The sequence below is a fragment of the Diorhabda carinulata genome, chromosome 8, assembly GCF_026250575.1.
Source record: "Diorhabda carinulata isolate Delta chromosome 8, icDioCari1.1, whole genome shotgun sequence".
NCBI classification, from domain to species: Eukaryota; Metazoa; Arthropoda; class Insecta; order Coleoptera; family Chrysomelidae; genus Diorhabda; species Diorhabda carinulata.
In genome coordinates this window covers 8,781,221-8,808,622 of record NC_079467.1, presented here as the reverse complement: position 1 = coordinate 8,808,622, position 27,402 = coordinate 8,781,221, and the positions used below count along the sequence as shown (strand labels likewise).

Below are 27,402 nucleotides of genomic sequence, written 5' to 3'. Positions count from 1 at the left end.
AGTACAGTCATCCTAAATATTACTACCGAATCGTCTAAATATTTCCATAAAATTTTATTAATATTCCTAAGTTGATACAAGTTTTCGGGCTTTTAACTGGTTATGAGTTGTACAGGACAATAAAAAGAAGTTTGGACTGGTAAAAAACCCTGTGTATTAAAGATTACATAGCTTTATCATAAGATCTATAAGTACATATTTGCTAGACTATATAGTATGGAGGTCCATATCATGTATTTTCAACAGTTTAGTTCAGTTGAAGCTTCTATCGTGAATTCTAGGTTGATTATGAGAAATTTGAAAGGGCCGCATGAATACCGAAAAATCGGTCCTTTAACATTAATCGTTTTAAATCATTTACAGAATTTATGTGAAAGAGCTGATAACACTGTACACTAGTATTGAAAAATCTACGATTTACAGAGTTATTGAAGAGAGGTGTAGCGACTTTCAAACAGCACAGGCAAACCAAAATTTTGAATGATTTCGAATCATTTAAAAGAAATACTTCGAATGAAAGTACATCCGTTATTCTTTAGAACAGAATATCCGATAATAATCCTTATGGTACAATTCAAACAAATAATCATCGATTATGTGTTAATTTGTAGGCAGGAATAGTGAATAACAATATAGTAGGTCCATATTTTGTTTACAATAACCTGAATGGTCAGCGATACTTAGAATTTCTTTAAAATGATTTCCCACCTATGTTATGTGATATTCATCTAAATATTCTCAGAGACATGTCGTTCACTTTCTAAATGATGTATAAAAAACATCTTAATAACATTTTTCCTAATGGGTGGATTGATCGGAAAGGTCCATTTGCATGACCACTACGTTCCTCTTAATTGAATACAATGGATTCATTTTTTGAGGATATCTAAAAAACTTGGTATATGCAACACTAGTAAACACAAAGAACGAAATGATGGATAGAATAAAATTGCATTTGCACGCTATAAGGCAAAATCTTGGAATGCTCTTCCAAATTCACAGAAATATCCTCCGTAGACTTCGAAAGTGTAAATAAGTATATAAGTTTTTTTTTGTTTTTATTTGATAAGTTGTGAGCTACCAACTGAAATTTTCTTTATTTCCATTTTTTCCTTACGTAAGTAACACGATGTTCGACAATATGTAGTTCAAATTGAAAATGTTTGATTGGGTTTCAATACCTCCTTGTAAGTATTTGCAATAAATGTCTCTTTATAGCGGTTTCGTTGGCATGTACGACGATCCAAAAATCTACATATCTTCTGAAACATGAATTTTATCGAGTTAAACATAAAGTACCTTTTTGTTGAAAAATTCATTTTTGATATCTTTAGATTGTACAGGTTGTTACTGTAAAAGTTACGGATTGTTAACCATTGAGCATGAGTCGCCCCTGGATTTCAGATAGTAGTGTACAATTACTTATTTCGTCAAACTTACTACATGGACATACGTAATCATCCTTCAAACATTCATAACGTTCCAATGTATAATTGAGAAAATATACTTAACTATAAGTTCTGATTACGCAACTTTAAAGGCCTATAACTCAGAAACGAGAGGTGGTATGATAAAAATTTTCGTATCACAGCATTATTCTCACTTCATCTACACACTCCCGATTATTTTGCATCAAGACCCGGAATACTCTGCATTTATGCAAATGTTATTTCATACGAGAACACTTGACGTATCACAAAAATATTTTAACTGACTACTAAAAGAAGTGTTACGCCTATGGGTTTAGAATGCTCCATCATTTTATTACTCCCTATTACATAAAAATACTATAAGTATCACTTTTATTCAAAGTTGGTTACTCTAAGAAGTAATTTAATTTAGCGCCTGCTAACTTCCTTTGATAAGATGAGAGGTTCTTGGACCCCTTTCACAAAATTTTTTTTTCGAATATGAAATTTAGCCATGCGCTCGCCTCTCCGTTGTTGTCACAAAGCACAACCAGAAATCAGATATAGGAAAATCGCTAATAGTGTGAACCCGATCAGGATCATGTGAAGAATTTATGAGTTTTTTGTATTGTCATTGTTTGTAAAAAATGCATTTACGTTGCAAAGTAATTTCACTATGGTACAGTTAACATTTGGTTAAGTATTTAGTTAAATAGTTCATTAGTTAACTGTGCTTTAGTATTTGAACAGAGCAGGAAGTGAATTTTTGTGAGAAAATTGGCATTAATCACAAGTTTTAATTCAACGATATTTGAACGTGCTGTAAGAAAAGTTGAGCTTAATTTTATTCTGTTTTAGAGCATAAGCACCTAATTTGTACCATTCGCCGTTCAATTTGCTAATGTGCCAGATATCACCGATGGCTGAGTCAAACCAATAAAGTGGATATTAATTGAATGTACCATTATTTTTACGTAAAAATTCAACTATTTACTGTGTGACGATTCATTATTGTGACAACATTAAAATGTAAATATTGACTGTGTCAATAATTGCAGGTAAAAATTATGTGATGTACCAGTTTGCTTTGACTGTACGTTAATCCAGAAGTTTAATTGCTTCCAATAATCCATTACTACATAACTTTCTTTATAGACCTTCGCTTTTTCGCCTTTGTTGACGTTGGTGAATTTTAACGAATTCACACACGGCTCTCCTAACGCACGCGGGAAGGAACAAAATATGTTATGTATGTTTTATCATCTTTCACTACTCTAGGAAGAATACGATGTCGATTATTATTCAAGATTCCTGTGCGCTTCTTAACGTTTCCTGTGCGCTTCTTACTCGAAACATATGTGACAAGCTAATTTTTTGACATGAAAATTATTATTCGTTCCTACGCCTCACTTAATTTTCCAACTGTAACTGAAAAACAGAGACGTGAATCGTAATTAGTCGATATTTCTATTCTTTTAAATTTGCTTTATCCGCGAAATATTCAATTAAGAACCTGTTGCTTCATATAAACTGATCATGAATCGTAGATCACGTCACACATGTTCTCTTTACAAATTAATAATTCTATCACAAATCATTGCATATAACACCACTTACTCTGAAAGCATCGACTGAATTCAGAGCTACTACTTAAACATACCCATTGAGGAGGAACTTAAAAACGAAGTCTCGAATATTGTTTTGAAATATTGAGAATTCTTGTTCCTTTTTTCATCCACATAACCAAAATATTTTTGTTTTAATTCTAACATAAAATGCTTAAGTGCCCTTAATTACCGCAAATAACTCAAGTTTATCAATTGTCTCCAAGCTATTTATATCTCATCGATAAATTTATATAATCTGAAACTTTATCCAAAGGAGTATACTCGAACATTTATACATATTTCTTATATTGTATTTGATCATAATTTTAGTCCCAGACGAATACATAAGTATTCGAAAGCTCGGAAAATATATTAAAGTTAGACCACTTTGGTGTTTCTTGCCAGGGTCCCAATAAAAAACCGCTCATAATATAGCTGGCAAAGACTCCTTTACTATACATACTATACATATATATATATATATATATATATATATATATATATATATATATATATATATATATATATATTTCATAGAAAATCAGTTTAAAATAATAAAATAATAAGAGATGGAGAGACGAAATAAGGTAATAAGGTAGAATTCAGAATTGCAGTGTACAGAAAAATAACCTTCTTTTCTATTTTATTATTATTCAGAATTTTTGATATTCATTGAGAAGTTAGTCTAACTTTCTCTTAGTATCCAAATTTCCAAATAGTACTGAATAACAGACCTTTATATTGAAAATTCCATGACAGTTTTCTCTGGAATGTCTATTCTTATAGGATACATATATCGAAGGCACTTCGCTACACATACTCGCATTCTAATGTGAAAGTTCAAATTTATCCTTAGCAATTCTTTTCATCAGAATCAAATAACAGTATGTTTTCATTAGTGAATATATTGAGAAATTTAATTTTTCTTTCAAAAAATTCACAAGCCTATTGATCACAAATATATCCTTATATGACAAAAGTTCATTAAAACTTTTAACAATAATTTGCCAACATTTCATGAGAAATGTTGGCACAGATACTGTAAATTGTTCTCCTATCAAATTATTAATTAACGTTATGTATTCATTTTATCATGTTGATGAGATTCTGAATTAAGTTTATCCAAAAGTATAAAGTTAACTGTCAGCTAGTTACGAATAAAGTGAAGAATATGAGAATGCGACTCATTGTCCACAATGCTCTTTGTAAAAATCCGGATAAAATATAAAAACTTGTTGCAGAAAACTCGAAATTAATTTTCATCATATAATTTTTCGTTACAGTTACGAATTAATATAAGATAAGTCAACATTGTCATTACAAATGGAAAAAGAATCAAATGTATAACGACAGAGAAAACTAAAGAGAGATTTTGTTTACGAACGTATACTCGTACTTTTCGTGAATAATTAGTACGGGAGTATGCAATAAATTATATTGTAAATAAGAAATTGTACATATAAACCTAATGCGTGATCGGTAATGTCGAATTAACGGCTGCGAAGTGGATTTAAAGCAATGAAATGATAATCTACAGTTGCTTCATTTGTTGGATGAGAGGCGTCAAATAAAATGTAAATCAAAACAAAAGTTGATGACGAAAATAAAACATTTCAATTATAATTCCAGTCAATTATTGTATAAAAACGAAACGTGGGAAATGTGGGAAAAATTTTGTTAAGTGATTTTTTAAAAACTTCAATAATTTATTTACATAGAATTCCAAGATAAGAATCTTATCATAACATTATTGACTATTCCGAGTATAATACAACTTTTTAGCAATGTTAATGATGGGACGCCGCTGAAGACAACAGCCCTAGTTAACATAGAACTAGGTACTACATTCAAAGATACATTTTTCTATGTGTAACTTGAAATAATTTTTCTGTAAATTAATTATCAACTTGCATTGAAACGTATTTGGTAATCACTGAATAGGATTGTTATTCTTAAAAGAAGCACGAAGTTATAAATTATGAATTAATCCTTGACTCTATAAAAACATGTGAAAATATTTACTTTGAAATCATAGTGTTGAAATTTCAAGTATATTTGAATCAGCTATAATGAATAAACACATATTGAGTAATGTTATCGATACACGAAACAGCAAAGTTTGTTATTTTTACGAAAATATTAACCTAAGTGAACAGTTGCAATAAGAAAATACTATTTATATAAATTTAATTTACCGACATTTTTTCTAGCTGTTTCCTAACAGATTCAGTTCTTTCAACAATTGAATAAAAAGATTATAATATTATAAGACTGACATTTATTCTCTTTTATATTAAAGGGATATTAGAGCAGTCTAGCTCTAAGTTTGCGAAATCCAATTCTCTTAGAATCAGACACTTCTTGCAAAAGTAGAAGTCTTGAAAGTGTTTTGTAAAAAATGGAATTGCCACATTTGAAGTTTCACTTTTTCTGTTAGATTCAAAATCGTAGAAGTAATAAGCAAAAAAACCATATAGAAATTATCATTTCTTTTCCAATATACAATGCGGTCCATATGTATGGATTAAATTCAATTTTAGCGTTATTGTGTACTATGTGGAAAAAACCTCAAGCAGATCGATTTTTATTCTTAAATTGACAATTTACACTATGAAAATATTATCCCCCTAAAGCATCCCCACTGAAATATAAGCACTCCCTCGAAAATTTTGAATAAAGAAAGGAGGTCGTTCGGCACCTTGTTGGAAAGGGATTTTAGTCCTGCGTTTAACAATATATAAGTTTTTTTTTTAAAGTCAGCAGCCAGCAGACAGCAGCCTTCTAGTTTCATGTCAACTATTTATTTGGCTTTTTAACTAATATTTTAGTATCTTCAAAGATTTTTTTCCAAATGTTTAGCAGAACAGATACCTTCTCTCGATTACTTCTTATGGGGTTATTTAAAATCGAAAGTATATTTTAATAGACCAGACAATATTACTGATTTAAAAGTTAGGATAACGGAGGGAATTAACAAAATAACCCCTGGTTTCATACAAAATGTTGTACGAGAATTCCAAAATCGCCTCGGTTATTGTCAAGAAGTAAATGGTGGTCATTTAGAACATTCAATTTAATTATAAAGTACATTGAAAAATACATTATAAACATTATTATCTTGTGATACAGAGATCATCAAAATTTTACATTTAAAAGAAAATTTTATACTATTGAACAACGGACTAAAATCTCTTTCCAACGACCTTCTTTATTGGGTGGTGCTTATAATTCAGAGGAGGTGCTGGAGGAGGATAATATTTTCATACTGTAAATTGTGAATTTAAGAATAAAAATCGACTTGTTTTTTCACATAGTACATAATAACGCTCAAATTGAATTTATTCCTTACATATGGATCGCACTGTATATTTTTATTTATGTCAAAGTACGATCATAATTTCAAAAGATCAGGTATAAAAACATGATCTATATCTTACCATAATGTAAACAGAAATACAATCTACGTATTACAATATTTGATAGTATAAACACAGATTTACTTAATATCATGAGAATGTGGTTTGAATTTTAGAAACTCAACAGAGTGATTCATAAGTAATTATTTGAAACGCAAAAACTATAATACTTCCATTAGCAGGAATATTTCAAAGCCTCTCCTAAGGAAAATAATACAAGATGGTAGATTGGAAAAAATGTTAATATATCAGATATGTTTCAGATAAATTGGGTTTAAAATAGTTTCTGAAATATAATCACTTCTCAAACGAAGAAATGACAAATTTTATTTGGATTTTAGATAGCTTTTGAGATATAATCACTTTTCATATGAAGAAATGAATTACTGATTTCCTAGAAAATATATCCTGGATGAATAAACACAAAATATAATATACGAGTAGTTTAAAATATTCATAATAGGGTCCTTGTATACTTTTTTTATACCTTAACTACGCTTAGTATATTGTTCTTAACCACACACTATTTTTCAATTCTTTTTAATCGGTATATTAGTAAAAAAAATAAATAAATTTAAATACCCAACTGACGCGCCAAAACGCATTCGTAGTCATACGAACGTTGTGTGACGTAGAAAGTAAGTAAACAGACCTGCATCAGGAGATAAAAAGGCTATTTACAGACATTTAAAATTTCCGACAGTTGAGTGGAATAAAAATATTTATTCTAAATATATATTACTCTATGTTATACAGTTGTCAGGTAAATTCCATTTGAATGAAAAAATAAAAACAATCTATATATATGAATGTACTACATCTATTGCCACTGCTAACTACTTTTTAAACTGCTTATTAATATCTAAAAAATATTGACGTTACCATAGAAAAGTATAATTTAAAATTTGTAAAATTCTGTCATAGAAATGTTGAGGTCGTTCGTTATATTTTTGTATCTTTATGACAAAATCACGATTTAAGCAGCCCTCGTCCTCTTTGATTTGCAAAAATGTACAAAAAGTGACGATTTGAATAATGACAACCAATTTAACATTAACAAGAAATTTATAAATTAAGGTGCAATGAGCAAAACTGAGACGAGAATTTCTTAGTTTTTGTCAAAAAAAGTAAAGATAATGAAGCCACCTAAACTGTAGTCTATTTACTCAATGTTAAATCGACTACGTACATGACAATGTCAATACCGAAGAAGAAAGTTTTGCATATTTTGGACCCCATGCCAAAAAATCTGAAATATTTACTCAAGGAAACATGAAGAAATTCTTGAAGGAAGAGCCTGCGGACATAAAAAATACTTTCGGAATTGCTAGAGGCTCTTGACGAGTCGAACTAGTTAAAAGGAATGTAGACAATATTAAGGATAAATAATAGATATTTATTGTGAAAAATCTAGTTTTGAAAACAAGAGCACATATTTATCATGAGTAAGTCTGACTCTATAGTTTATTTGTCGTACTACAGAAAATACTGCAGCTTACAGCCAAACAGCAATTCAACCTCACGTCGATTTTTTCTTAAATATGTTGCCACAGTCAAGTTGTTGGGATAAATTCTTTATATATTCAAATTTAATAAATGCTGAATTATACAGTGGTAACTGCTCTAGGACAGGGGTCTCCAAAATTCTCAGCCTTAGGACCATACTGATTACTCCAGTAAGTTCCGAAGGCCAAAACCATATAATCATTGTTGCCGGTGGTAAAAAATGAAATAGTCCACTGATGAAAAAAGAAATCCGAAAAAGTACGCGACGTTTAAAAAAGGCTGCAAATCGGACTAAAGTCCGCAAAACGGAAACACTGCATATTATTAGTTCTGTCATTATCTGTAATATCTAGATTAGTCGTAGAGTACGAGCTATGAGGAGTAACGTGACACGACATCTGGTGGACAAAAGCGGAAATAGGTAGTACCTTCTATCGCTAACAGATGGCGCTAATAGCATATACAGAATAATCTCGTTGGTTCGAGAAAGTTCTGGTATCTTCCACTCACTTCTAGATGGCAGTAATTGGAATATATAAGAAGGCTAGTGGCGCAATCATAAGTCAGTTCCTGACACTGTTGTGAAATAAAATAGTGCGTACCTCCTAAAAACGTGTTTGTGCGTGTTTAAGTTTAAGACATATTTGTAACAGTATTTTGATTTAAATTGTTGCTTTTGTGTGTGATTTAGTAGTATGGAAAAGAAGAGAAAAATTGATAATGAATGCAGAAAATTCAAAGATCAGTGAAACATTCAGTATTTCGTAATTGAGTCCAGTAACAAGGCGCTATGTTTGATTTGCAATGAAAGCATAGCTGTTTTCAAAGAATATAACATTAAACATCATTATAGAACAAAACATGTTCAAAATTACTCAAAATATATAGGAACTTTACGGGCTGCTTTCGAGTGGCTCTTGAAATTGCAAAACTTGGAAAATCATTCACCGATGAAGAAATGCTCAAAGAATGCATAATTGCAGTAGCCGAAGAAATGTGCCCTGAGGAGGTAAATTTATTAAAAACTGTCAGTATGTCAGCAAACACTGTGGCTCGAAGGGTAGAAAACATCGCTGAAAATATATCCTCTCAACTGTTCGACAAAAATGGACATGTTGAGTGGTTTTCTTTGGCCTTGGATGAGTCAACGGATGTGTCAGATACTGCTCAGGTGTTGATTTATATTCGAGGAGAAGATAAAAGCTATGAAGTGCAAGGAGAACTTCTTGATATGAATAGTATTCTTGGCACAACTACTGGTACAGATATTTTTAAAGGAGTTGAAATGGCCATTAATCAAAAGAACCTTCGATGGAAAAACTTGAAATGTATTACAACTAATGGAGGCAAAAACATGAATGGAAAAGATAAAGTGTGTCAAAGGCTGTCTTTGTGCGGAAAATGTTTGGATATTCCAGTCTGGAGTTCTGAAACCAGTCATATCAATTGTTGATTTTATCAGATCTTTTGGGCTGGATCACCGGCAATTCCGACAATTTATTGAAGAGATTGGAGAAAATTACTTACCTTATCATACTGCCGTACGTTGGCTTAGTTGTGGGGAAGTTCTTCAGCGCTTTTTTGAACTTCGAGCAGTGGTCGAAATTTTTTCGAAAGAAAATCATCGCCCTCTTACTAAATTACAAAACAACGCATGGCTGTGGAAGTTATGTTGAGTTGACAAAACATGTGAACGAACTGAAATTGAGATTTCAAGGAGAAAACCAGCATCTTCCTGATTTATACACTAATATCAAATCATTTCGGAAGAAATTGATACTGTTTCAATCACTACTACGAAGTAAATGTTTTTCACATTTCAAAACATGTGAAATATTCAGCCCCACCACTGAGACTGAGTTTCCTATCGATTTTGCAATCGAAACTTAGAGTGCTTTGAAAATAAATTTTGATTCTCATTTCTCGGACTTTGATGCCATTGCGAATCAAATTAAGATTTTCCAGAATCCTTTTGATACTGACATTGAAACCATAGCCCCGGAACTTCAAATGGAAATGATTGATCTACAGTGCAGTCATACAATTAAGAACAAATATCAAAACTCATCTTTGTTGGAATTTTATAAGAGTCTTCCACTGACACAATTTGATAATTTGCATAAATTTGCTCGTGAGCTGCATTCTGTTTTTGGTACTACTTATTTGTGTAAGAAGACCTTTTCTAAAATGAAGTACACAAAAAATGTTTACAGATCTAAATTAATTGATGAGCATCTTAAATATCTTTTAATAATTGGTACAAGTAAAATTAGTCCACAACTACAAACTATTGTCAGTGGAAAATCTCAAGTACATAAATCTCATTAGTATTTCATATGTCATTATGCTTGTTATAAGTTATGTTTTTATTTAAAATGTATAAAATGTTAGTTGGATTCATTTAAATTATTTGTTAGTTATTATAGACTGAAGTTAAATTTTCTGCATATTATTCCTGTCTTTACTCATTACAATTATGTGTTTCTTTATCCAACTTATCACAAAAATAACAATAAGCCTACAACAATGAGTAGTTAGCCCATGACAATATCAATGTAGATGTCATATTAATAATTATTAATAAATAAATAAAATTAGAATACTTCAGTAAACTAAATTTAATATACTATAAAAAATATGTTCTCTAAAAGGAGTTTCAAGATGATATGAAGTACAATTGGGATGGTTTGCACTCATATGCCAGATGGCCGAAAATAGAATATCAAATAAAAAGTTCAGACAAAATAGCAGGTGAAAATTACAGAGGAAGACTAACAAAAATATAAATTGAAAATGTCAATTAAGCTGCTGAGATAAAGGGATAATATTGGAAGGACCAAAAGACCAAACAAGCATGGAGAGAAAAGTCATGATCCCCATTTAAACACCCATTAGCTTAGGTTTGAATAAAAAATATATGTTTTATTATAGTTGAATGAAATCTTCAGATTTATCCGTTATTTTAAGGATAATATGAAAAGATAAACTGAACTTGCATTTTATAAGACTTACTAGTTCGAATAAAAAGAAATATTATCAACGAATAATTGTTTTGGAACACCATGTTGAGCAAAGAATTTGTTAAAATAGTCAACCACTTCTGTACCAGAGGCCAAATTTATGTGACTTACTTGCTAATTTTTATAAAAGACATCAACGGTTAAAATTTTGTTTATTCCATTGTAAAAGAATCTGAATGGATAATTTAAAAATGTTTTAAGCTGATTGGACTGATATTCCATTGCATGTGCATTGGGTTTTGGTCATGTTTGCACATATTTCTTGAGATTAGACCAATAATATTTTTTTATAGTCTCAAATAAATTTCCTTTATTCCTCGGTTATTCAATTTTCCTTCGTGGTAGTTTTGAATGATAATTTTGATTTCTTCCTGGTTTGTTAATTTAATTTTGTGGTACACTGTTCTAATTGAATTGAATTCGATTTTAAATATTTTTAGAATATTATTCTCAATGCTTATTAATACAATTCGGAGCTTGCGAAATAAATATGATATTGAGTACCCAAGGTGAAAAATTCTTTAATCAAACTAGTAATAAGAGGGTTGCAACTCGAGTTTTGAGATATGCCAACAAGGCTATTCGAGTTGTTTACAGATACTTGAAACATTAATCATGGTTAAAAAATGGAATTATATCGGGAACATAATCATGTGATAATTTTCTATGACTTTCGACGTGAATTAAATCAACAGCAGAGTGCGGATCAACTCTTCTCGACTTTTGGTGATAAAGCACGATCTCGAGCCCTCGTGTTTCTAGGTTTCATGAATTCAATCGTGGTTACACTTCCCTACAGGATGAATTTCGTGAAGGTCGTGCAAAATCGGCTGTTTTGCCAGAAAACATCGATGCTATGCGTATGATATTGCACATCGTTATGTGACATACTGTGAGATTGAGGCATACTTGGGCATCAGTTTTACTCCCTTACATTCAAAATTGCTTGAATAAATGGCTGCCAAAAATATTTTTTCGCTTTGAATACTGCATAAATGTGATATCGCTTAAAAAAGCTGGTGTCGATTGGTGCGAAAGAATGTTGAAAAAATCCAATCGAGGTGACTCGAAAAACATCTATAAGATCGTGATAGGCGATCCGAAACAAAATTGTTTGTATGGGTCTTTCAAGACCAGCTCGCGCACGAAACACTTCGAAGCAAATGGTCGCCTTTTTGTTATTCATTCCACCAATATTCCATAAGAGCAACGTATAACAGTCAGTTTTAATTGGTACACCAGCATTTTTTAGCCAGTAGTATTAAAAAAAGACTAATCATTCTCCAGCACGACAATGCAAATTCTCACACAACAATTTAAACAAAAACGAAGTCAACGTTTTTCTATAACTGAAAAAGAGGTTGATGCGTTCAAATCGCATGTTTCGGATGTATCTCAATCGGAATGGAAAAATGTTTAGACATTTGGTTCAAACGCATACAAAAGTGTATTTGTCTCAATGGAGAATATTTTGAAAAACAATAATATCATATCCAATAACAAATATTTTTTTTATTTGTATATCTCAAAAATTAAGTAGAAGCCCTCGTATTGGTTAAATATTATTTTTCTATATTTGATCGATTATTTGTTACTAATTAAATTCTAAATTTGAGTTTTACTGGATTTGATTTCAATTTGATTTGGTTCTACGTTAACAGTACATTTTTATTAAAATACCAATTATCGGATTTTCCTCAATATTCTTAATCGTGAGAAATTCTTTGCCAACAATACTTTCGCCTTCTGGTTTATTTTGGTGATTAGGTGTTATCTGCTGTCAGAAAGAATTAAGAGTGTCGTTGGTTGAATTCGTTTTTGACAAATTTACGAAACTTGTCTTTCCAATATAAAATAAGAAATATATTTGCACATTCATTAAAAGATTTTCAGCAAAATGTATCGTACTGAAAATTTAAATAAAAATTATACTCCTATGCGTATGAAAGAAGAGTTAATATGTATAGAAAGACTCTCCAACATCATTTACAATGGTGAAATTTATAGTGTCTGAATTCAATCGTGGCCTTCAGCTTGACTGAAGACGAGCGATCTTTGAGAATCAGAAAGTTTGTAAAAGTTCACCAAATGGTACTGGACCACGATATTTGCCACATCTTCACTAAAGAATTGTGGATGCGTTAGCTATCTGCTGCATTTGCCGAGTTCGGGCCAAAAGTGCATTCAAATGACCACTTCCCAAGCTTAATTGACGCGGTTTAAGGAAGTAATTGTAGAAAAAAGCTGGATCCAGCAATACACTCCTGAATCGAGCAAAACAGTAAAGGCTGTGTAATTCATAGGACAAAGATGGATTTATTGATAGGAAAAGTGATGGCTATCGGTTTTTGGGATAGTGAGAGCCATATTGTTGTGTTAATTGACTATCTTCAAATAGGTAAAACAATAACCGGAGAATATTACCCAACAGGGCACCTTCTCACACTTTAGTGACCGCCATTGCGAATGTTTTATTTCCAATTGGTTGATTACCCTCCCGTTTTTACCGGATATGGCTCCTGTTTCCTAACCTTAAAGTGTCATTTGCAGGGGAGATATTTTTTATCAAACGAAGACATTATCGCATATGTTAACAAACGACTATTTTCTGGAGAAAGGCGTCAACTATTATTTAGAATAGTTAAAGAGATTGGGGCATTACTGGAAAAAGTCTATAGGCTTGAAAAAAGACAAGACTAAGATAGAAAATAAAAATGATTATTTTTAAATATATATTGTTGCTTTGTTAGGTCGGATTTTATATTTAATTTTGTTCATAAAATAGAGTAGACTGTTTAGCTGGAGGTTGTAAATTTTCCCACAGTTAATTGTCACTCATAATAATGCAAATTTTTCGCCAGTTACGAAATATTTTTGTATTAAATAAGAATACAAACATTTCCCCAAAGAAATATTTCATTCCGCCAGATGCAACAACTTCAAAGGGAAGAAGTTTTGGAATAATAGAAGTTAGCATTAAAATACTAATTCATATTAATGTATCTTATGATGAATATTTAAAATGGAAGTTCTGTGAAATTATTCGAAATAATTATTGTTTATTATTTCCTATTTGATACTTTTTTATAGATTTATGATACCATTAAATTACCAATTTCTCATTATATTTTTTCCCTTGCATATTAAAAAAAGATAGACGGTAGTAAAAATATTTCACAGAACTACTATCAGCAATTAATTGGTTACTAAACACACTATTTAGTAATTCCACTACAACAACCGTCATAATTCGACTGTCTACCCTGGGTTTCGAAACTGAAGGTAAATTTTGATTCCTAAAGACGATGAACAAGTTATTAGACAATGCACTTTATGTATGTATGTAGATATTGGGGTGTCATATACACTGTGACCCAAAGGATCTATTGTGTTCCACTTTCTTGCTGCGATATTGGCGAACCCAGTGTTTAGAGCTGATCTGTTAATCCCACTCCATTCAGAAAGTTTAGAATAAGGGATGGCTGTATCTTTCAGAGATCTTCGTCTTCTTTTTCATACGCTCCCAGTTGTAGTGCTCTGCAGTTTGTAGTGTTTCACACTTCAGAAGAATGTGAATAGTTTCCTCCTCTGTGCAACAGAAGATGTACGCTGCAATATCTGCTGAGTATTTAGGTTTTGTTGAGGGCCCGATAGAACTCCTGTTACTATTGGTAGATTGTTATTATGACACATTCAGCAGATCTTCTGCGACCTGATACCACGTCAGGTCACATGGAGGGCTTGTTCGCACTTATAAGTGTTAGTGTAATAATAGCAGTATAAATATCACTTCCAGAAATTCCAACAACTGTTGTCTGTATATACATATAGGTAGATAGTGAGTTATATACATGGAACGTACCAATTATCTCGGAAACAGATACGATTTTTCTAAATTTTTGTGTACAAGGGCCTTGTGTTAATGCCGGTATTATGGTGGTATTTACATTGTTTTCAGGTCTTTCCTTTTTTCGGAAAATAACGAATCTATATATTTTGTGTTTTAGGAATCCTTAGAAATACTTATTATTTTTCATGTGATATTCTCTATACCTAAATGCCGTAAAATCGGAGTTATAGCTACATTTACAGTATCTCAACCAAAGCTACAATAATTATTGTACATTTAGATGGCTACGATTTAATAAACTCTTTTAATTTGAATATTCTCCAATAATTTATGTGATAACACAAATCTCGTAACAAGGTCTAGTGTCAAAAAGTTAGTAAAAAATTTACCGAAACTGGAGCAGTAAAATATTTATCTAAATCGTGGTGCAGAAAACCTTCAAAAACTGAAGACAAATCTTTAAATGTTTGTGTCATGTTAAAAGTAGATCTACATTTGTGAAAAAGCAAAATTACGAATTTAAGAAAACATACTGTAAAGGCGATTATAGCAGATGCTCAAAATGTTATCCTTTAACTTCAATACAACAAGCCATGCGATTTTTAAAACTTTACAATACATTTTGCAACATCTCTGACTGCTCAATTCTTCTTATCTCTGTGGTAATCCTATCTGCAATTCCTGATATTGACAGGTTTTGTTTTATAAATGATGTTTTTTGAGTGACCCCACAGTAAATTGTCTGAAGGATTTATGTCGGGTAATCGCGGGGGCTATTCGATGAAATCACGCCTTCCAATCCATCATCTAGGAAACACATTTTTTAGGTATTGCCTCACCTTACAGCATAGTAAGGTGGAGCACCATCTTGTAGTAGCCAAATGTTGTCGTTTGGGATGTTGTTTCCAAGTTTTCTTTAAATTTAATTGAAAATACTTACTTGGATTTGGAAATATCCGAGCCAACTCAAGTATAATAATACTATTTTCCAATAAATATAAATACGTCGGACCATTTAAATTACTAATGGAAAAAGGACCAATTATTTTGTCGCCTATTATACGGCTCATACGTTCAGTTTTTCAGGATACTGGGTGTGGGATTCACGCAACCAACGAGGATTGTTACATGACCAGTATCTTGAATTATGCCGATTTACATTTCCATTAGTACAAAAAGTGGCCTCATTGCAAAACAAAACATTACTTGAAACATTTGGATCGTTTTCATCGTAACTTTTTTCCATCAATAGGTCTGCAAACTCTTCTATCAAAACCTTTACTCTTGAACCAACGTTACTTTGTATGGATGGAATTTATTATCACGTAAAATTTTCATTACGGATCTTTGAAAATATCATCTTGTTATGGGATTTCGGTTAGGAAATAAATTATTGAAGATATTACACGTTTCTTGTTGACTTGTATACTTATCACCATATCCAAATTTCATTAACATATCAATTCGTTCTTTTTCAGATAAACGTGTAACTTTTAATAAACTTCAACAATAATAATTTATTGTAACGTCAAATTTGTTATTGTAGCAGTCATAGCCAGCTGAATGTATTATTTGAACTTCGGCGGAGTTCATGTAGCTATAACTCCGAAATTATGGCATTTAGGTATGGAAACATTAAATGAAAATTAATAATTATTTCTCAAGCGAAAAGTGTACAGGTTGATCCATTTGTAATAACACACTTCAATATTTTTCCGGAAAAAGAAAAGATCTGACAACCATGTAAATACCACCATAATAGCTGCCGTATCACAAGACCCTTGTATACAAAAAATTATAAAAATCGTAGAAGCGGCTCCCGAGGTAATTGATGCGTTCCATATATATATTTCACTAAGTTTGAAATCTGTAACCAACTGTGGCTTTTTTTATTTGATTCTCGATAAATATATTGATTAATAGTTTCCAGTAGAAGAAGCTGTTAATTGAATTGACCGAATGAATTGGAACCAATTACATTATAAAAACTAAATCACAACTCACCTGGGAATATCTCCAATTTTCGGCGGTCTCGGGATTCGATGCCCACATCCATCTTGCCATAAATTTGCTGAAAATGAACTTAATCAATAAAAAATATAGACAAATCACGAAAGTTTCCGTTATTTTATCATTAGAAAATACAATAGTTATCAATAATTATCAAAAGAGAGAATGATGATAAATAATTTTGTAACCTTCCGCTCTTTCATTATATGAAATATTGCTGTTGTTACAATGAAGTTTCGTTGAAGATCGAGTTACTATTTTAAAATATAATAATAAGGGTACTTTAACTAAGAAAAATAATAACGAGATCTATTTGTAACCCAATGCGCAGAGTCTGTTTACATATGAGTTTTTTTAATGTATGATACCTATAATATCATATCTGAAAGTGTTAATAATATTATGTCTTTTAGAGTAAATGAATCAAATTACAAGTCTACTCTTGATATTTCTGTTTTCATTTAAATAAACGATCCACGTATCTTATTGATATATACCTTATACACCCAAAGTAACAACCAGTACACGACGTAGAAGTAGACGATGTGGGCCTTCGCCCACGGCCCCACACTTCAATGGGTGTCGTGAAGCCTCTTTAAATGCAATGCAGACTTAGCCTTTCTGTTTAGCTTCAAATTATATGAAAACTTGAATATTGATATTTGTATAATAGATGTGGCCGACCATGCCACGTACAACCCTTCTGTCGCATTTAAAAGTACATAATGCAGATACACTTTCATCCAGGATGTTTTCATAGTTCTACCGTTTCCTCGAACAACTTCTTCAATAAAACAATATTTTTTCGATCCTTGGCCGACGCCTAACCCAGAAATTCCTAGCCTTCTTTTGGGAATTACCTTTCATGTATAATTTTCTTAATTACCTAATTTTCTCACAGCATGCACTCCCCAATATACCTGGTAGCACGTTTCAGGGAAAAAACTAACCTACTTACTGTCCTCTACCTTCCACACTGTTTCATGAACCTTGACCATTGTGTTTAAGACTAGTGTCCATATAGCAAATTGAATTATCGTTTGGCGCGCATGACTGCAATCTCTGATAATAGTTTGTGTTAATTAGGGATCCCACGATCTTTCTTTGACTGTAGCTGAGAACGAGGAATTATAAGTTTCAGTGTCTCATTCTATTAGAGACGCTAATCGGATGATTCAATATATAATTACAAATGTATTGAAAAACAAATGGTTACATTGCTGTGAGAATTATAAAAAATTATTTGAAACTACTGGAGAAGTATGACCAATCCACAATCGAAGCAGATTCTGCTACGAAAATTGATTACAAGCCTCATCTAGCAGATTTGAGTAGAGAAACAAAAACTTTTGAATAAAATTAAATCAGCAAGTTCCTCAATAGAACAATTTTTTTTATACTTGTGTTTTCAGCTTCTCATTATTCCCCAAGTACGTAATCATATTTTTTCAGTATCATAAATAGTTGTGTCCTGTCAAAGCATGCTTGGTAAGATAGATTAAGTTCGCCTACAAACGCCCAAAACCTCAATTTAGTTTCAGCTAAAATAATTTCAGTTTCTGAAAATTCCGGTTATACCGGAAAACCCCATAAGAGACTTGGAAATATCAGAGATAAGTATTCACAGGATTCTAGAAAAACACAAGTTTCTTCCGTATTCAATCCCGTTGGTACACAATTTAAAGCCAGGTGACGATCAAAGATGAATTGCTTTTTGTGAATTTATATTAATTAAAACTCAGGAAAACGAAAATTTTTTACAAAACTCAATTTGGACAGATGAGTGTAAAATTCAGAAGAATGGAATAATTAACCGGCGTAACTCCCATTATTGGAGTGATGCTAATCCTCACATGTTGCGTGAAAGTTTCAAGGATACTGGAATTTCAATGTTTTTGATAAAAAACGACATTATCTTGGTGGTACATATTTATGACGGAAATTTGAATGATAATCTTACTATTTAAATTTGAGGGTGAATTTTACTTAAAATTTTTGTTTATTTCAGGTAACAGATATCTAGACATATTAGAAAATGATTTACACCAACTAAATCTTAATTGGAATCAGATGAGGTATCAGTACGACGGAGCCCCACCACACGGTAGTGCGCTTGTAAATAACTTTTTACAGACTCATTTTGAGGACCGATGGATAGCACACGATGGACCACATCAATGGCCTCCCCGATCACCGGATATCACCCCATTAGATTTTTTTCTTTGGGGTCATATAAAAGATATCGTGTATGCTTCACCGCAAACTACAAAAGAAGATTGTCAGAAAAGAGTTCGTAATGCATTCGAACTCTTTCATCGCAAGAAATTCAAAACGCCACTAAGCACGGGTTTTTAAGAAGAATCCATAAATGTTTAGAAGTTGGGGGCAACCATTTCGAACATTTACTTTGGTTTGATTGTTAGTTTTGTTCTTCTCCTCTTAGTGTAGTATTTTAATTTTTGATTCGTTGATAACTTTTGTTATTCGTTGTTCGCCATCGGCAGGTGACAATTAAAAACCATGAAAATTTCAGTTTTTTCAAGTTTCTACAAAAACCGTTAATTTGAGATATATGAATTTACTAATGAAGTCCCCTTAATTTAAAGCGTAGAATCGAATGGTAAAGAGAAAAATGGGGGTTACCATTTGAAAAAATTAAGTTTTCGAAGTTTTTAGATAGCGAAATTCGGCACCATTTTTTTAGTGTAGGGCTGCATTTGTCCAAAAGTTTCAAAAATGTGAAATAATTAAAAAATGATGGACTTTAGGCATACTATGCCTCATAGTTATATTGAAATTTTACGTAGATTCCAAAATTTAATAAAACCCATAGCATTCCGTTCAAAATAACGAAGTTCAGGTTCACTTCCGGTATAACCGGAAGTTTCAAGCAAGCAAATTTTCAGAACACTAGTTCCAGTACATCAAATTTCCCTCATATCCCTATTTCTTTTTGTTTCATTGTCTATGTTCCCGGATGTGAATCCGAATTAGTTCATGCGCAGTTGTTTCAAAATTGTCATTCGCAGTTCATAGCGTTTTCAAGTAAAAGTTTCGTGTTCGCGGGTTACAACGATTCGGTTCATTATTGGTTCTACCAGCAGTGATAGTTGATATTATTGATAGTACTAAAATTACCAAAAAGTATATCAACAAATGTTAGTGAATGAATGTAGGTTTATTAATTGTTCATTCACCTTATTAAGAGCCACATATCTTTTAAGTCTGGAAGATTGAAGAATTTACAGAAATATTCAATAATAGTGAGTAGTAAGAGATGATTGTTATGTGAAATTTTAGATTCGGAATGTGTTCTAATCGTGACCCGTGAACAAAGCTAATAATTCCAACCCATTTTTATTGTCATACTCTACGTTAAACGAGTGTTAATATCAATCGAAATATCTATTGAAATGCAAAGTATATTATCTTTTCAAACGTTAATTAGCAATCATAAAAACTGCTAGTTCCGAAATTAGATATCAACACCTTTCATTCACAACACAAGATCTGAGAATTCATTACGGATTAGGGGACCATATTGAGAAACTAATTGAGAAACTTTGATGGTATATCGTTATAATAATCTAGGCTTTTTATTATATACATATCGTTGAATTTTTTGTTCATATAACGTGCCTTATCTTGATCGTCCCAAATTAATGACTTTCTATGACCAAACAAGAGTTCATTGTAGATGAGAATCATTAAAAAATATCAAGTTTGGATTGAGTAGATACTTATAAACGAATTATACCTACCGCGTTGGATATCATTACAAAAACGTGATAATAGAGAAAGTATATGTAATTGAAGTTACATTAGATTATGTAATACATAAATAATGCTTCTAGTATTCATATTATCTGCATATAATTTTGTTGTTTTTTTCTATATATACTTTACAATTCATTATTTCTCGGTGTGAAGACTGAAGACTCTGAAGGCAAAAATCAAAGATGTCCGCAAAATGTTTCATTACAAACTTGCCTATTCAACATGATATAGAATCCAAATCCACATACAGGGTGTTTCAAAAAGAGGTGATCCGTCTCTAGGATAGATAGAAAACTGGAAAATATTCACGGTTTGCTTCTTACCAGCATCAGTTATTGCTTCATAATTTTTAAATCAAAATATTACGAAACTGGTACAAAGTATCGAGTTTTTGTTGTAAAATTAAATCATGTTCAAGTTCACTTGGGATTTTTCCTAATAAATATTAAAAAAATTATGTTCAATACTACTTGGTACGAAAACATATTTATATAAAATTTTAATCCAATGTTGCCAGTAGTTGCAGCAAAATCATAGAAAATGTGTATGATTTTTTTTCCTCAACGCCCTCTACCTTGAATACGGAGGCGTTACGAATTTTTAACTGAGCAAACCCCAAATATTTTTCAGTTTTCTATCTATCCTAGAGACGGGATTTTTTTAAACACCTTGTATAGGAAATGGCAGTGAACAAAATAATAGTACCATTCTTTTTTTTTTTACAAAAGTCGCATCAACTGTATACTGGTTATTAGCGATTTAGTAAAGATTAAATATTTTGTCTATGAATATTTGTTAAATTAAATTTATGATAGAGATCTCTTTAAGGTAATTTTTAAGGTAAGTAATATTGTATTTCACGTAGATTTGATGATGATCTTTCTGAGTTAAGAGATGGACATTCTGCGATTATGTGTTTAATAGTCAATTTGCAATTGCAATTGCACATTTTAGTTCAGATTTCGCTTCAAATAAGTAGCTATGCGTCAGTCGCGTATGGCCTAGATGCAGACGTGTTAGAAGAACTTCATCTCTGCGATTTTTCGGTAGTATTGACCATGCTTTTACTGAGTCTTTCACTTCACGAGGTTTATGTGTGGATAACCATTTGTTCTCCCATTCATTAAACACTTTACGCTTTAGGATTGTTTTAATATCAGTAGTAGTTAAAAAGCTCACACACTCCGCACTATTACTAATTATAGTTTCCTTAGCGGTCAGGTCTGCCCCTTCGTTTCCTTTTATTCCAATGTGTGAGAGGATCCAACTGAATACTTTTTTTTTGTTGTTGTCTCGTATGTATTGCAGTTGTTGCTCGTAATGATTGCGATCCTCGTACTGTCTTGAGATATTGATACGTCTGTGTAAATATGTACAAAGTTTTTGTACTCATTGAGTATGTTATTTAAGTGTCCTTCGATTAGCTTATGGTTGGTGTGGTGTTTGTCGGAAGAGGTGAGATGGGTAATGAATTTGGTGCTTTCTATTGTCCATGGTGGAGTTTGAGAAGATTCGATAGGAAGGCATTCAGGAATAAAGAAATTTAATTCGCTCAGATATGATCGAATTCTAGCAGAGAAAGGTTTGAGGATTCTGGGTTTATTTGAAAAAAGATTTGGGAATTTGGATTGGATTTTAGATTGGCTGCATATTTAAGGCTCAAATATATTCTTCTGTCTCCCAAGGATGGTTCCCCTGATTCGCAGTACAGACTTTCCACTGGTGTTGTTTTGAATGCACCTGTTATCAAACGTAAGGCTGAGTTGTGAAAGCTGTCGAGTTTTTTTAGAAGCGAATAAGTGTTCGGTACAATGTGAGTAATGTTTGCCGATCTGCATCCCATTCTTTGTTCTTTAGCGTTTTCAGTAAGTTCAGTTCTCCTAGGAGAAGATTTCTAATAGGATAGTTCCACCTTAGTGTATGGTCGAATAGTATTCCGAGAAATTTTATAGATGTTTCCATTTTTATGTCTTTATTATAAAGTTTCGATACCGGTACGTTTGGTATGTTCTTTTGTCTTAAGAAAAGAATATTGCGAGTCTTTGCAGTTGAAAAAGTGAAACCAGTTTTTTGTGACCACAGTTCTGGGTTATGGATAAAAGCCTGACTTTGTGAGAAGAGGTTTTCAATATTTTTTCCTTTACAGGAAACAACCAAGTCATCTGCGTATAATGGAGCCTTTACTGGTAACTTTAATTTTTTCAGGATGTCGTTGATTGCGATGATAAAGAGTGTGGGACTTATGATTGATCCTTGGGGTATACCATTATTAAAATATGGTTTTTCGAAAATGGTGCCGTTGGTTTTAGCTTTAAATATTTTCTCAGGAAGTTTTTGATAAAATCCAGGCAGTGACCATGTATGTTGAATTGGTATAATTTTTTTATGATGTATTCATGCCTTGTAGTGGCACAAGCTCGATTAATGTCAAAGAAAATAGCTAGACAGCTGTTTTTTAGGGCAAATGCAAATGATTTCAGTTTCCAAGTCTATTATGTTATCCAGGGCTGATCTATGTTATCTAAATCCGCTTTGTTCCGGTATAATAAGGTTTCTTTTTTCTAGAGTCCAGAGCAGTCTGTTGTTTATAATTTTTTCCATTAGTTTGCACATAGCACATGTGAGTGATATAGGTCTTTAGGATTCAGGATAGGTTCTAATGGTTTGTGGTTTCAGTATAGGAATTATTATGGATTCACGCCACTTTTCAGGAAAGTTATGCTGCAGCTAGATGGTATTGAACAAGTTAAGGATGTATTCATGAGCAATTAAGGGGAGATGTTTCAAGAAGACAACTGGTATTTCATCTGGTCCTGGTGACGTTTCTTTCAGGCTTAAAAGAGCTTCATCATATTCTTGGGTGGTAATAGGTAAATTGATGGGTTCGTTTTCATCGAACTGTATCATTATCTTATCCTTTTCTTCTCTCTCATGGGTAATAACAGTATCATCGTAATTGCGTGTGATAGAGCGGTTTTGGTAAGTGGTAGCTAGTACTGAGACTATTTTGGAGTTATATGGTATATTATGGTGCTTGTAAAGTCCTGATATTTTTCTCACTCTTTCCCATACCTCCGTCATGGGTGTTTCAGAATTTATTGAAGAGACGTATTCTGTCCAGGATTTGCGTTTAGCAGTTTTTATTGTACGTCTAGCTTCGGCTCGGTTTTTCAAGAATTCGATTTTGTTTGCTGATGTATTGTGTCTTTTATATCTATTGAAAGCTTTTTTGTTGTATCTAATTGCTGATTCGCAGTCGCTCTTCCACCACGGCACAGGATTGCGTCGTTTCAGACGTGTAGTTCTTCCGATTGATATGGATTGATATGTTTGCTGCTCGCTGAAAAATACTAATAAGGTTTTCTAAAGCTTCGTCTATATCTGTTGTAATTGTGTAAGTTGTCAAACTTTGTGAGATAATTGTTTTGAAAAGAGCCCAGTCTGCTTTTTTCAAGTTCCATTTTGGATATAAGTCGTGATTGTGATTTGGTTTTCTATTGTTATGAATGACGATTGCATAGTGGTCACTGTTGTAGGTATAGTCCAGCCGATCCCAGGAAAGAGCTGGAGTCAAAGTTGGGTCACAGATAGTGAGGTCAATACATAAACCCTGTCCTGATTCTATGTTAAATCTAGTTGGCTTCCCATCATTTAATATGGAGAGATTTGCGTCATCAAGAATATCTCCTAGTAAGCGACATCTGTGGTTTATTGATGTTGATCCCCACATGGTGTTATGGCCATTGAAGTCTCCGACTATTATTCTAGGTTGAGGAATTTTTCCAATAATTCATTTAATTCTTTAGCATCTATTTGATATGCTGGAGGGATATATAGATTTCAGATATTTACTTTTGGATTAGTGTGTAGTTCGATAGCTACGGCTTCAAGGTTTGTAAGGATCTTGATTTCTGCAGCGTGGAGAGATTTTTCCACAAATATTGCTACTCCTCCGCTAGCTATTTCAGTATTTATTCGGTTCTTGTATAAGCTGTTAAATTGCCTGAGTGGTTCGTTGTTATTGTATTTGAAATTGGTTTCTGAAAGACAGATAACTCCACATTTCTGTTTGGATAGGATGGTTTGCAACATTGGTAAGTTGTTATGAAATCCATTGATATTCCATTGTAGTATAGATGTAAAGTCCATGAAAATACGGGGAGAAAAAAAGAAGAAAAGGAAAAAAATATTTAAGTAAATTATTGATTCAGTTAGTTAATATTTGTTTGATATGATTCACTTTCTGTTTCTGAGAGGTCTGTTTCTGGTATGTTCATTTGTAGGTGAGAAATCAGTTGACTAAGTATAGATGAGTATGTTTTTGTGGGGTTTATATTCTGGGAGCTTCTGTAGTCAGAAGTTACAACATTTGTATTTTGCATCATTAATTTTAGAAATTTCCCCTTTGATTCGAGAGTGCGGACCTGTTTTGGCACAGGCTACTTGATATCAAGTTGATAAGAGCTAGTTTGTTTTTTTGCGAATTCTTCTTCCAAACCGATGCGGTGTAAAATTGATAGCACAGTATGTAACAAATTCACTGTTTTAGTATGAATGTATGAAATTCTACTTACAGTAATATGTCTCTGAGTTAAGAACACTTCGAAAAGATTCTATCTATTTTCAGTTTCATAGATTTTAGGACTGTGATAACTATCGAAAAAGAGTTATTTTTATAGGAACTGACACTTTTATTGTTAACGTTACGGACTCCATGTACCATTCTTGCATCTAAAAATAACGGGAGATTATAACAAGAACTTAAAAACAGCTCGCTTCACACTGTGAGTGTTTGGGTCCGTCCTGCAAAGTGTCGACGATTAATTGTATTATTGTAATAGTTAACGCCCTTTATCGTAGTCGCTTGTATTCTCATTTCAAACAATCGAAAACTGAAATATAATAATACAGCTATGTGAACAGGGAATTGGATACTCATTGCAATATATAAAGTTACCCCATTACTTTAGAATTCTGCTATCAATTACGTACGAAATGAGGAAAGCCGCATATAGTAATTTGATTTTCTAAAGAATACGTTTAATGAACTAGTTGCTTTTGAAGTTGTGGTCAAAAATAGTGAATTAAATTTTAATTACAAACAATAATTACTTTACCATGAAATTTATATTTTCTTCCAAAAAAAGACGATTCTCCCATTAATCTACACATAATACAGTAGATAAAATTGATGTTAAAAGATTTTCCAAGATTAGATGTTTCCGTGGAATGCTAAAGTCGCAAGTTTAAAGTAATACGGCAAAAACTTTGCTGGACCGTGTTCCATTATGAATTAATAGTGACATACGTTACTAGACCAAGCGCGCAAGCTCTAGACGAATGCACTTTTTTCATGTTGTTGTCCATCGAGTTGGATTTTTAGCTTTCACGGTGTTTTAGAGTTAAACGGTCTGCTCCTGCATCTACTAAATAATTACAAATGACTTTCGTAAATAATGTATATAATTCCGCATTCGGTAATTGTAAATATTTTCGACATATCATTTATCATATATCTAATTTCTTCATTCCTACGAGCTGTTTTTTACATTTGCCATTTTGGTCTCTTGGCCTCATATTTTTTTGTAAAAATGGTCGAAATCTCCTCTGATCGCGAATCTTCTAGACTGGGAACTTTTTTTGACGCATCAGACACGCAGGGTTATTAGCAAGTAATAGTCTACTTGCATTTTTTGAAAAGCATTTACTTTTTCATTTATTTTATAAGTTCTTGATATGGAATAATGTTATTAGAAGATCTAAATCTTTAAATGAGAATCGCAAAAATTTCAAATTTTCAACTACACAAGAAAACGATTCTCATTACTTTTCAGTTGTAACGTCGTAGGTTTAATAATGATCACGAGCTTATTATTGCCGGCAACATAGCGTGTGCTGTTATAATATAGTTTTTATTTATTAGTTACGTACAAATAAAACATTTTTCTATATATAAGAATAAATTAAATGAACCTTTTATAGGTTGAGTTCTTGCATTATTCCATATTCACGTTTAAATTAAAAGTTTAATAAACTTCATTATATAAAATATGAAAATAATTTGAATTTGAATCTTACTTACATTAGAATGATCCTGACAACAAAAATAATTACCTCTCGCAGGATCGTCAAAACAACCAAAACATTCAAACCAACTTAATCTGGTGTTTAAGTCGTGGTATTTTCACATTTTCAAATTAATCAAAGTTTAATAATAACACTCACTTTAAAATAACTGAGGGAATAACTGTCGTATTTACTTTGTAGCATATGTTCAGTGTTTATTTTATTTTTGAATTTTTAATAAATTATATCTCTGTATATATTGTTCTCAAACCATGTAAGTAAATAAACTTATTGAGGTTTAATACATTCGATCCTTACGATCTATATTTTATACTTAGTTTGCAGTGTTTCAGTTCATTAGTTTCTTCTTGAAGTAGTTGTTCCAGAAAATATGATAATTGATTCATTTTTCGTTCATTGTCATATTTTAAACAGTCAATTAAGAGGTGTTTCACAGTTAACTCAATAATACACATTCCGTACATTGGTTTGTGATTTCCCGCTAGTAGATAGTCATGTGTGATATGAGTATGTCCGATTCTTGACGAAAAAGGATCACTTGTGTTCACTTCTATTTACGTGGTTGGAGTTATAGTTTTGATAATTTTTAAGTATTTCATAAGTTTCTGGTCTGCTATCTCTTGCCATTTTTCTTGGATTTTCTTCTTTAAAAATGATTTAAAATCGGTATGTACTATATAGTTAGTCTTTACTGATTACTTGTTATGGTATGCATTTTTG

The 27,402-nt window shown here is 32.1% G+C and overlaps 1 protein-coding gene across 2 annotated transcripts in view; it reads right to left on the bottom strand.

The window, feature by feature from the left end:
• The window catches only part of LOC130897564 (calcium/calmodulin-dependent protein kinase kinase 1), a 509,686-nt gene that overhangs the window by 317,657 nt on the left and 164,627 nt on the right, over positions 1-27,402 (bottom strand). For both annotated transcript variants that reach the window (XM_057806493.1, XM_057806492.1), the window contains one exon: positions 16,813-16,879. In XM_057806493.1, the coding sequence (XP_057662476.1) occupies positions 16,813-16,879 (67 nt within the window). The remainder of the gene's footprint in view (positions 1-16,812; positions 16,880-27,402) is intronic.